Source organism: Pseudochaenichthys georgianus, chromosome 1 (assembly GCF_902827115.2).
Source record: "Pseudochaenichthys georgianus chromosome 1, fPseGeo1.2, whole genome shotgun sequence".
NCBI classification, from domain to species: domain Eukaryota; kingdom Metazoa; phylum Chordata; class Actinopteri; order Perciformes; family Channichthyidae; genus Pseudochaenichthys; species Pseudochaenichthys georgianus.
Window position 1 is genome coordinate 6,905,846 of NC_047503.1, and position 12,444 is coordinate 6,918,289.

At 41.0% G+C, this 12,444-nt stretch overlaps 1 protein-coding gene across 1 annotated transcript in view; it reads left to right on the plus strand.

The window, feature by feature from the left end:
• Window positions 1–11,470, plus strand: part of LOC117445312 (multidrug and toxin extrusion protein 1-like) — a 60,684-nt gene extending 49,214 nt beyond the window's left edge. The window contains exons 9-16 of the mRNA XM_034080914.2: window positions 1,017–1,198; window positions 3,432–3,540; window positions 4,319–4,394; window positions 4,873–4,942; window positions 5,031–5,163; window positions 5,281–5,375; window positions 9,471–9,534; window positions 9,615–11,470. Of these exons, the coding sequence (XP_033936805.1) occupies window positions 1,017–1,198; window positions 3,432–3,540; window positions 4,319–4,394; window positions 4,873–4,942; window positions 5,031–5,163; window positions 5,281–5,375; window positions 9,471–9,534; window positions 9,615–9,862 (977 nt within the window). The 3' untranslated portion in view covers window positions 9,863–11,470. The remainder of the gene's footprint in view (window positions 1–1,016; window positions 1,199–3,431; window positions 3,541–4,318; window positions 4,395–4,872; window positions 4,943–5,030; window positions 5,164–5,280; window positions 5,376–9,470; window positions 9,535–9,614) is intronic.
• Window positions 11,471–12,444: the final 974 nt, after the last annotated feature.

Sequence of the window (12,444 nt, forward strand, 5' to 3'; positions counted from 1 at the left end):
TTCGCCATAAATAACACAGCTTTTCTATAGGGTCAAATTAATATATTTTCTAAACCGTCTCTGTATACTGTAGGTCTCACTCAAGCCCCCAGGAAGTGCGGCGGACTCTGATGAGAATATTCGTTGTGGCCAAACGGCAGTACTACACCTCCGTTAGGTTGCTGGGCTCGGAAACACTTTTTCCCATTGGATAATTTGTTTTAAACTACCCAGTATGAACGTTTGTATAGCCCTAATTAAAACATTCGGTCCTCAAGTTGTAAAATGTGCTAATAACATTATTCTGAGAGTTATGTTCCTCAGCATAATGAACGCGCATCCACCCCATGGGACCGCGCTGCCCGGCACGTTCGTAACTAATAAAACTCCTTGTGTACTATATTTTGGCATTAAGTGGGGTGCTGCTCTGAGGTTGTGAGTGATATTACCTAGGTATTCCTGAGCCATACACTGTCTTGGGATCTTATCCATTGTATCTTTGTCTTGTGATTTTTTACTAAAAGGGCAAAAGGCTAGACCTACTTTGGTTGAACTATGTGGCTGCGTCCCTGCTTTTGACAAATAGGTGTGCGATGTGACATGCCAGATTGACTGAAAATTCTAAATATTGGTCATGTTGGTATGTTTGGGTAGGCGTGGTGTTAATTGTTGGTACGTGGGTTGGGGGGGGGCCCATGAGCGCTCAGTGCCCAGGGGCCCCTGGAGGTACTAATCCGGCCTTGGCGATGAGGTCTTAAATATATGGAAATGGTCTTAAAAAGGGTCTTAAAAGGTATTACATTTGACTTCAGGATTCCTGCATATACCCTGAGAATGTACCATTTCAACCTGGCTCTGTGAAGCTTTCATCCCACTTTATTACTTTTATATCTGCAGTATTTGATATTTTCAAAAATAAACTCACTCAATCAGCATACGTCCATCCTTTTTAGCAACTGCTAACAAGACATGGCTCTAACATGAAGTGAGAGACTAAAAGACAAATAGCAGCGTAACAGTCAACCTTTGACCCTCAGGTTGGACCATGGAGTGTCTGCAGGAGTGGGGTCCTTTCGTCAAGCTGGCCATCCCCAGCATGCTCATGCTGTGTCTGGAGTGGTGGATGTTTGAAATCGGAGGGTTCCTGGCCGGGTTGATCAGTGAGGCTGAGCTGGGAGCCCAGTCCATCGTCTATGAGTTGTCCGTGGTGGCTTACATGGTAACTGCTCTGAATGGTATATCTCTCATTTAATACATAGTAATCGTTAGTGCTAACTGCTGCTTGTGTGTTGGTCATTGCTCTTATTAAATAATAGTTAAGGGCCCTTTTATGCTTTTTGGGGGTTTTCTCTTTGCTGTAGTGTGTTCTATGGGTTCCTCTCCCACACTTCCCCCCTGAAACGCCTTTATTGGACTCCTTTGTTTATTCCACAGCAAGTAACACTCACGCTTCTATTGGCTAGTGCATTGTACGTGATATGCTAAGGGGTGGGACATATCTACTAGGGATCGACCGATATGGCTTTTTCAAGACCGATACCGATTATTAGTAATCAAGGAGACCGATAACCGATATTTGGAACCGATCTAAATTTGCAGCAAAATCAGAAAATCTTGGTGTCAAAATGTAGAATAACACATACTCCAAAACAACTCAACACAACTTCTTTGAAATGCATTTTAGCATATATTATGTGTAATGAACTTTTAAACATCTTACAACTGGTTTCCTCTCTGTTCCCTTTTCTTTAGTGCAGCCATCTGCAATGAGTTGGAGAGAGAGACAATAAGTGGGGCTGCAGGCTGACATGCTTAACTAGTGCTAGCTAATGTTTTGCAAACTATTAAAAGTGAGGCTATTACAGTATTAATACAGTACAGTACTAGTACAGTACTAGTACTAGTACTAGCTAGTACAGTAGTAGTAGTAGTAACATTAGTCTAGTAGCCTCACTTCTAATATTTTTGCTAAACATTTGCTAGATACATGTTGGCTAGCTAATGAGCTTCACATATCAACCTGAACAACTGCAAGACTCCAATCGCAGCCCCCCCCCCCCTCCGCACCACAGTTACTCCGCTGCAAGACGCTGCACGCACCCCCAACTCTGACTGACTTCCCGCGTCCCTGTGTAACTGGGAAACTGATAGAATTGGATCATAAGATCGTGGTGTTTTTGCAACTTCAGCATAGGGGATTGGGATGTTTATTGAACTTCAGTTTAACACATGTATGGCTCTGCCGCTCAGCGCTGCTGCTTGCTTCAGTCTGTGTCTGCGTTCTTTCGCACCTGCCTGTAATCTGAGAAGGTCCCGCCTCTCTGGCTAGCTCCCGCCCGGAAAATCTTCAGTAATAGCCTATCAGGTAGCACTGTGGGCGGGACATTGCTCGTGTACACAGAGTGGTGACTGCAGCCAGAGAAACGGCCGCATCAGAGCCAAAGTTTTATCTGCAATTTGATAAAAAAAAAAGGCCAATGCCGATAATCGGTCAAATGCGGAATATCGGTCGACCCCTAATCTCTACGCGGTTGACCAATCACAACAGTGCCGGCCAGCTACCCAATGAGAGCAGACTGCACTCTTGTTTCAGACAGAGGGAGAAAAGAGGTGCTGCAGCAAAAAAAAAGAAAGCATGAAGACATGTCACAGTAGAGGCATAACATACTAATATCAATCTGAAAATGAGCATATAGGGCCCCTTTAATTAGTAGTGAAAGAAGTGTCAAGCTAGGTTAGTTAATATTCTTTTACCGTGTTTACAAACTTCTTTATGGGAGGCGTATGGCGCAGTGGGTTAATGCGCTGATCTTCGAATCAGAGCAAGTTCGAGTCCCACTGCAGTCAGCATGTCGTTGTGTCCCTGAGACACTTCACCCCAAATTGCTCCTGTGGCGATTGCCCACAGTATTGAGTATGTAAGTCGCTTTGGATAAAAGCGTCTAACAAGTAACATGTAATGTTTATACCTAGTTCACAGCTGGCAACAATGGACAACAATCAATATCAATTTTAAATTAAAATCTAAAATTCTTATTTTTCCTCTTACCAGTAGTATTTATCAACCTAGATTGTTGACTAAGCTGTACAGTTTTCCTTCTCTATATAATGTATCTAATTAACAGCAATATCTCTTTCCAGAAGTCATGACCAGGTTATTCAACATATCCACCAACTTTGTTTTGAAGAGTTTTATGTTGGAACTATTTTCTTTTTAGCTAACTACACCTGCCTACTGTATCACTGGGCAGAGAGAAGTTTTCATGACTTATGGACGTTCCTGACAGCATGAGATGTAAACCTTAATGGCGTCCTCCTTGGCTGAGTACATGCACTCTTCCTTCTGAATGCCATGTAGTTTCATTATATGAAAGAAAAGGCCACGACTCTGGCTGGAAAAAACATAGCTTTAATTCTCCCTTGGTGATTACTTATCTATTGTTTTCCAACAGTTCCCATTAGGATTTGCTGCTGCTGCCAGTGTTCGTGTTGGGAACGCTCTTGGAGCAGGAAACCTAGAGCAGGCCAAGCTGTGCTGCAAGATCCCCATCATCTGTTCATGTACGTCCATGCTATTTATCTCTCAAATCTTTGTTTTTTTAAAGCATTATTTTCAAGTATAACATATGTCAAGGGACAAAGTAGGAATCTAAAACATAAACAAACATATTATTAAATGTATTTAATATATACACTTCAGATAATTAATTCATTGAATTATTAATTAATGGGTGCGATATTTGCAATTTTAGACTTCTTTCTTCTCCCAAAATAATCATCACTAAAGTTTTATCTCCATATTTTAGGAAGTGTTGTTGTGCCACCTTTCAGATTCCTTACATTAGGGAGTGTTTCTCAAGGTGGGGGGCACAGAGGTATGACAGGAGAGACCAGGAGGAAAAATTGTTATCACAAAAAAAAAGAGCCATGTGTCATGTAGTTACACTTGGAAACCTATGAGGGCGCTGTAGGACACAGGTGTGTAATGTACATGATGAGGATGGAAGATCAAGCCTGCAACCCCGTCTTGAACAAATGTGCAGTGCAAAACAGGCTCAAAGGAATGCTCATGTTCATATTGATGTATTTTAATAAATGTTAACTTGGCCCATTACGTGACTATTTGTTTTGGGGGGGCCCGACTTTCTTTTTTCCTCCAAAGGGGGGCTAGACAGAAAAAGTTCGAGAACCACTGCATTAGGGGTATTAGGGTACTGCTGTAGGAGTATATAACGATATCAATCCAGTAACATTTCATTTGAGACAAAGAGCATAACTGTGAACAAAAAAATAATCTGTTAAATTTATAACCACTTTCTTTGTTTCTTTCCCATGGCAGTCTTCATTGCATGCTTTGTTTCAGTCATCGCCAGCAGTACCAGAAAGGTTATCGGATACATCTTCACAACCGACCAGTGAGTAAAGTCTTGAACAATATTCTCTCCTGTCTTGCACTGACAGAAAATGCATCTTATGTAACTGTTATACATCACCTGAGGTCATCGTCGTGTTATTGGTGATGGGACCAGTATTACAACGGCTTTTAATCCCACATTTTCAGAGTCTGCCACACAACATCTGTTTCTCTCGACTAAACAAAGTTTGTCAGTTCAAGGTATTTGTCTGTCAGATGGAGATGCCAAAATGCACAAGCCTCATTTACCCTGTGGGAGCCTGGTACCTGCCCCCACCACTTTTTAGTAACATTTTTTAAATGTTCGGAAATATAGCGTGCACAAAGAAATGTCATAATGAGAGCACTTTAAGTATGTACAATCACAAGCGGTGAGCGCTGCTGTGTCTAAAAGTTGAACTAGTTTCAACTCTGGGCCTGCCCTCTCGCCCAAAACGTTACTAGCATCCATCAACAATCTGTGTTTTTCTGTTTTTTAGAGAGATTTTAAAAAGGGTTGCTGACGTCATGGTCATATTTTCCTTCATGCATCTTGCTGATGCTGTAGCGGTAAGAAAAACATGCAATTCATGATTTCAGACCTAACACAGACATTTTCTGAATGTGATCTGAGCAACTCCCTTGTTGATACGGACAGGGTGTGGCTGGAGGCGTTCTCAGAGGAGCAGGAAAACAGGCGATTGGAGCTCTGTGTAACCTGGTGGGATACTACTTCATTGGTTTCCCTATCGGTGCATCCCTAATGTTTGCAGCAAATATGGGCATTGAAGGTAAGATTACACCATTTGTATTCAACTCTGAGATGAATGCTGTACGCAGTCTTATCTGCTGCTTGTCAGTTAATGTTCAGGAAGACCATTTAAATTCTTCTCTCCTCTGTGTCAAAGGGCTGTGGACAGGACTCACCATTTGTGTGCTAATGCAGGCGATATTCTTTGTCACATATTTGAGCAAACTTGATTGGAAGAAGGCTGCTGACGAGGTGCGTACAGTACCTACACCGCTCAACCAATTCAAAGTGGGGATTAATGAGGTGCTTATCCATAGTGAGTGTATACCTACACTAGATGGCAGTCAGCACACCCCTAGTGTAACAGATTACGGCAACGGTAGACCAGTCCCCAAATAAAATCTCAGCTGACAGAAAAATGCTCCGTTTTAGTTAAATCACACAGTTACATGTAAGCTCACACACACTATTTTATGAACACAAATCTACTGAATAAAAAAAAGAACAAATGAGGCAAAGAAAGTGAAAACTGTGGAGGAAACTTCTGTGTAGCAATGCAGTGGGAGTCACCGAATCATGAAGGAGACACAGGACGAGCAGGAGTTCTGATGTCAAACACTGAGATTTAATACAAGCATCGGCCGGAGAAATTCACATCACAAGTCACACAGTCAAAGGTTCTGACTGCACGGGTGGGTTGCCATGTCAAATCTGAATCTCTTCTCATCTTGGCAGACCTTTAATTAGCTTCACTCGGAGTCAACTGAATCACTTTATCTGACTCTATGGCTCCTATGACCGAGAGTTGACTGGTAAGGTCAGCCACAGCTGACCGTACCCATTCCTTACAGTGTGCGGAAAAAGTACACGTCCCACTGTCCGGGACGTGTTATTTACAATATCGGACAAGTAGATCTGTCAATTGACTTGTCCGGCGGACAAGTGACGTTTTTCGCCCCGATTTATTGACAAATTATTGATACATTCAGTTTACAAAAGGCAGAACTCATTCGCAAATTGTCCGTGTCCGCCATTGTTCGTTTAGAAATGTTAGTTTCGGTTCTGCTTGTCGATTCCTAAGGAAATGCATCTCGCCGCTTTCTGTACAGTTAGACGGGGCGGGGCGGGAAGTGTAGCACAGTGGCCGGGTTGGGAAGCAAAACTCGGTTCCGAGTAGGAACAAATAACAATTGTCCGGTCCTGGGATTAATAAGAGTTGTGAGGACAGGAGGCGAGGCGGAGCCCCGCGGACCGCAGCTCTCTCTATGCTCCGTATCAGCTGATCGCTGCATGATGCAGCTCAGCATCTCTCTCTCTCTCTCTCTTTCTACACACAGCAGATCCGCTGCCCGTTTAACATCTCATCTTTGTCAAACGTTCTTATGTTCTTTCTCTAACACGTAATGAAGGTTATTAAGCGTTTTAGCTCCTATGTTGTTAATATTGACCACCATTTCCTTTATGAAGTAAAGCAGCCTCCCTGTCTGTGTCCTCGCGCTGTCCTCACATCCCCGGACCCCCAGACTCGGAGGAGCACAGAGATGTCAGTATTGTTTATGAAGCAGGGTATAGAAAGTACATTATTGAAATGCTATTTATACTATTTATTTACTTTTACAAACAGTGAGTAGCTGGGCAGCTGCAGCATGTGTATTGCAGGACATGTGTGAGCGTGCAAGCGTCTTTGAGTTGTAGAAAAGCGCTAGGCCTATAGGCTATAAATATAATAATAATAATAATAACTTTATTTGTATAGCACCTTTCATACAGGGGATTGCAGTTCAAAGTGCTTTACATCAGTAAAAAATAAGACATAAAATCAGTGTAAAACAAGCAGGAGAGCAAAGCATAAAGTGCGATAAAATAATTACAAATAAAAACATGGGGAATAAAACATAGAGAAATAGTGCAATGTCAATCACAGAGAATAGTGCAGTATAATAGTGTAAAATCAGTCAAATGCTATGGTAAAGAATGCCTAATGTATTGGCTTCCCTAATATTGTTGGGTAACGTGTTCCACACTTTTGGGGCGTAGTTTACAAAGGCTGCATCACCGATCTTCTTATGACTCTTTCTGGTGACCTCTAATAGACCTGCATCTGATGATCGCAGTGTTCTGGCGGGTGTGTAGTTTATTAGAGAGTCAGCAATGTAGCTGGGTCCTTGTCCATTTAGAGCTTTGTATATGAGGAGAAGCACCTTCAAATCAATTCTGAAAGTTACAGGAAGCCAGTGTAGAGTAGCTAAGACAGAACTAATGTTTTACCTCCTTTTGGTATTCGTTAGTAGTCTAGCTGCAGAGTTTTGAATGAGCTGGAGTCTTCCAATAGCTTTCTTGGGGAGACCATTGAATAGTGCATTGCAGAGTCTAGTCGGCTAGATATACAAGCATGAATTAGCTTCTCTGCATCATTTTAATTTATGAATGGTCTTACCTTCGCTATGTTTCTGAGATGAAAGAAAGCTATTTTGGTCACTTTGTTTAAATGGGCGTTGAAATTCAAATCTGAGTCCAGGATGACACCGAGACTTGTCACCTCCGGTTTAATCCAAGTGGTTAAACTTCCTAGATTATTTGTTAGCATCTCTCTTTTTGAGATAATAATAATGTATTATTATTATTATTAGGCCTATGTGTTGGAGATGTGTGGTTGGACTCTGTCTCACAGGCAGAGGAGACTGGGCCAATTGTACATTCTCAAACGGCACCACTTAGAACTAACTAAACAATGCAGAGATTATTTTTATATAATTGTATTCAATAACCGTAAGAAATTAAACAGTATGAAGTGATTTGTAAATAGGAATACAGATTTGACTTATTGTTTTCATAAATATATTTTTCTCCCAGTTTGTCATGGGACTTATTTTTACCCTCTCAAAGAACCGGAATCGAGAACCGAAAATAACCAGAATTGAAAAGCAGAACCAGAATCGTTAAAATCCAAACGATACCCAACCCTATGTGTGATGCAGTAAAATCGTACCGCTCACTTACGTTAACGGTGTTGTAAAAACCGTGGGAAAGTGTAAAATACGATGACGAAGAAGAAGATTCCAGTGGCCCCAATTTTTTTCCATTCTGGACAAGTGAAAAATGTATTCGGAAAAGTAAATTGACAAACTCACTTGTCCATGGACAAGTACTCTCTAAAAACTTTTTCTCACACTGGAGACAGCTTACAGACTTCGGCTTGGTCGTAAAACGTCAACAGGCCGAAAGGTCAAATATCTTAGGAGTAAGGAGAATTATTCTTTGACACTTAGGAGTAAAGACTAAATTAATCCCTCACAAAAACCATAAAGCAGATTCAGGCAGTAGGCGTATAGATTCACACTTAAAGTATTAGCCTACAGCAGTGGTTTTCAAACTGTGGGACGCGACCCCTGGTGGGTCGCGGAGGTACTGCAGGGGGGGCGCGGCAAGATTTTTTTATTTTATTATTTTCTCCTTTTAGCTTTGTGAAGCACCTTGAGATGACGTTGTTTTTCATTTTTATTATTCAATTGTAAACAAATACTGCTCGAAAATATCTCATTGGTCAGAGAGCTGTGGGCATAATGCTGCCTTTTGCAACATCCTACCACGAAATACAGATCAAAGCTGAACATTGAGAATGAACTGAGAGGGGCAGTCTCAAAACAACAGCCCCGGTTTAATAAGATCTGCAAGGGAAAGCAAGCACACACAAGTCATTGATAGGCTATGTGTGGAATAGGAATGGTAAAGTGATGTGATCGTTTGCAACCTGCAGTAGAAATAGCAGTTAATTCATATATTTTCCTTAAAGAAATTTGAATTTAGAAATCTGCTACTCAGGGAAGAAGGCCAACCAGTTTTAATTAGGCCAAATGAATTCACAGTATCTATTACAAGCACTTTTGTTCATGTGTAATCCATAATAAAAAATAAAATTATAGTTGGATCTTTGTATCTTCTTATTATTAGCAGAGAAAATGTAATGTTTTTACAACAATATACAATGAATCCTACCAATATAGATGGGAACCCGGTTGGGGAGGTCCCGAAAATATTTCCAATTACCCAAGGGGGGCCTGACTGAAAAGGTTTGGGAACCACTGGCCTACAGAACAGTACAGCTGACAGGGATAACATCTTATCCTTTTGCAAAAAAAAACGATTATGCTCTTTTTAGTTGTTTAATAACATTGTTATCCTGCTAATAATCAATTTTTAGAAATGTAATCGTATGTATTTTTTTTATGTAAAAAAATACAGTTACGGTGTTTGTATCCTGAAAACGTAATCCAGTTACATGTAATCCGTTTCTCCACAAGCCTGCAAACTATGCCTTTAAAACACACTGTGAACTCTTTTCATCAGGCTCTTGTGAGATCAGGAGTCCAGATCAAAGAAGAAAAGGAGGTGGTGAGGATAGAAAATCCAGGTAAGTTCTGACACATTTAATGATACTTCTTTGTGTGACATTATTTTGGTAAAACTGAAGTTTCTCCCTTAAACCCTCAGACTCGGATCAGAACCCGTACGAGGTCTGCACTGCTACTTTCCACTGTGAGAGTTCTGAGAAGGGCAGAACACCTCAGGATCCGAGTGTCCCAGGCCAGAACAAATCCACCACCACCACCACCACAGTGGGAAACGTTCTGTCAGTTCAGCAGCTGCTTTTACGCCGTGGACTCACATTGCTGCTTATGATCGTCATCCTCATGGTCGGGGTCTTCGCAAGTGAACTCTTCACCAGGCTGCTGAAATGAGTCGTCGCATGGTTTAAGATCAATCCTGATGGCTGTCCCATGAACAAGGTGCATTACACAATATTTTCAACACTTAATCACCTTGTGGTGAAAGGGTTACTGGTGCTGTGGATACCGAGGATCTAGCTTTGCACAGCGTTTGGCCAACAACCCTCTCATGTAACTGGACAACAGCTCTATGGCTGAACTAAACAAGGTCAAGGTGTGGAATAAAGAGGCCAAGATTGATTTTTTCGTAGTTAGCGGACCAAACAGTCTGGACAGCAATGGGAAACTTCGCCTAATATGGCACATAAAGGATGAAAAATGCTTGATGCAACTCATGCATTTCTTGAGGCATGCCGTGTTTGAATAGCCAGAACAAGCACCAAGAGTAAAAGGCTGTGTTATGTATCACAGTGGAACATGCCAAAGTAAGGTAGGAGGAATGAAAAAGGGAAATGTGTTGACGATGTTTTAACTTTAATGGATCATGAGTTTACACACTGTGCCTTGGGTTGACATGAAAATGAACTGTATTTTTATAGGTTTTAAGTTAAGAATTGGTTGGATCCATTTTTCGTTTTTCACACATTAACCCACATCGTATTGGGTGAGAATTGTGCCAATTTACGTTCAAATATTTCATACATACTACCTAGCTTTTCTTATTCGAAGAAGGCCTAAAAGCAGCGATATAAGTGATACCATTTTGAAGGTCTCTTGAAAAATGTTTTGCATCTGTAGTTTACCAGGTCATTTGAGCCCCTAACACTGACCAGAGGGACTCTACCCTTAAGGTGTGTGCTTCTGAGGACCCAAGGTAGTACATTGCCCCATGTCAAGTTATTTGGACCAGGGTTTCTGTAGACAAATGCAAAAAGACCTCGCTTGGCCCTGCAGGAGTTTGGTAAGCGCATGCGCCATAGACTTGTACCAAAAACAAAACAAGAGCACAGCCATGTCCGCTAGCAGTCACTACAGGACGTAAGTGTATGTTGTCTTTCATTACATAGCAGTGTTTTAACAGAACACACATGTAATAAGTAATAATCACAGAATGTGGCTGTTTGCAGGTAATTATGTTTCTGGTAGACGACCCCAGGCCAAAAATGGCCTGACCTTAGGAACAACATATGGTGAGTTGTGAGGTCTAAAACTGCATTGGGTTTTTTGAGTGTTATTGATGGGTTTTTATAAAATGGTCAAGTCTGAGCTGTAACCTCATACGGTATTGGACAAGTACGTGGGCCGTATAAGGGTAAGGAACATAGCACCATAGTAAAACACTAGGAATTAGTAAATAGTAACATCACATATCCAAACGCAAGGAACGTGTGAAAGATGAGTAAAATAATGTGAAAATTGTAGCATTTTGTCATTGAAGTTTCTTTGTTGCTGTTGTTGTTGTTGTGGTCAGTTCCTGCATGTAAGATAGATGTAGTTGTTCCTCAATCAGTACATGGTTTATTATGCACATGAATAATTGTTTTATCTTAGCAATAATATTGGTTTAATGCCAAACACAGTAACCAAAGTGAAAGTCAGCTATACAAAAAAAATGATATATAAGCACAGTTTTCTACAATGGGTAATATTGGAATTGTCATCTTATGATATAAAAATAAATTGTTGATATAACGTGTGTGTGTGTGTGTCTATAATCAGGGAGTGGAAGGCCGTCTTGAGTATCCCACAGAAAATCCAGTACCATTGCCTGACCTCAATATTCTTCAAGGAATAGTAAAAGATTTTGTGACAAACTCTAAATTAAGTCAAAGGCTGTAACTTCTTTGTTTTGGCTTTGGAAGGAACCCTCAGAATCTTAACAATATTTGTGTATATATAAAAAGGATAAGGTATTAAAACAGGTCATGCAATCTTAAGTTTACTCCACGAATTAAACTTGAGTCTTTCATATTAAAATACAAAAGCCATGTGATTGGGCAACACTGTCACACAGGAGAGCACAGCTACAGAGCAAGTGTAACACGGCTGAGCAAACTGACCATGTAACCTCCAGAGTTTGGGAGAGAGCTGGTTCCATGTTCTGCAGGACGGGAGGATCAGAGTACAGAACACATTCAGGGTCCCAGCTACCATGGAGGCCACCAAGGTCATGCCCTTTGTTTGTTTCCAAAACAAAATGGATTTGCCACAGAAGAGTACAAATGTTAAATATATAGACTTATATATTTGCTTTTAAAACCACATTTATTTAGCTAATGTGGCCAGTCCTCTGCCTTTGACCTTTTAACACTGGGCACATGAAGGAGCCACTATGCCATTGCACGTGCATGTACTGTTATCTTACATACTACTCAAACCATGATCCTTGGTTGTTCTGTGTTTGGATAATACTACTTCCATGATGGAAGGAATGCAACTTCTCAAAAAAAAAGTTAGCTTAGAATTAACAGAACCCCACACTGCCTCAATTACCGCCTCAATTCATGGCAAGACAGATGAGCAACTTCAAATATTTTGAAGCACATCAGTGACATCCAAAGACTCAGAGCACCATCTGCTCTACGGTTCCCGCTGCTTTTCCACCATGAAAAATACCTCTAACAAAAACATATCACACATTCTGCCTCCAAAAT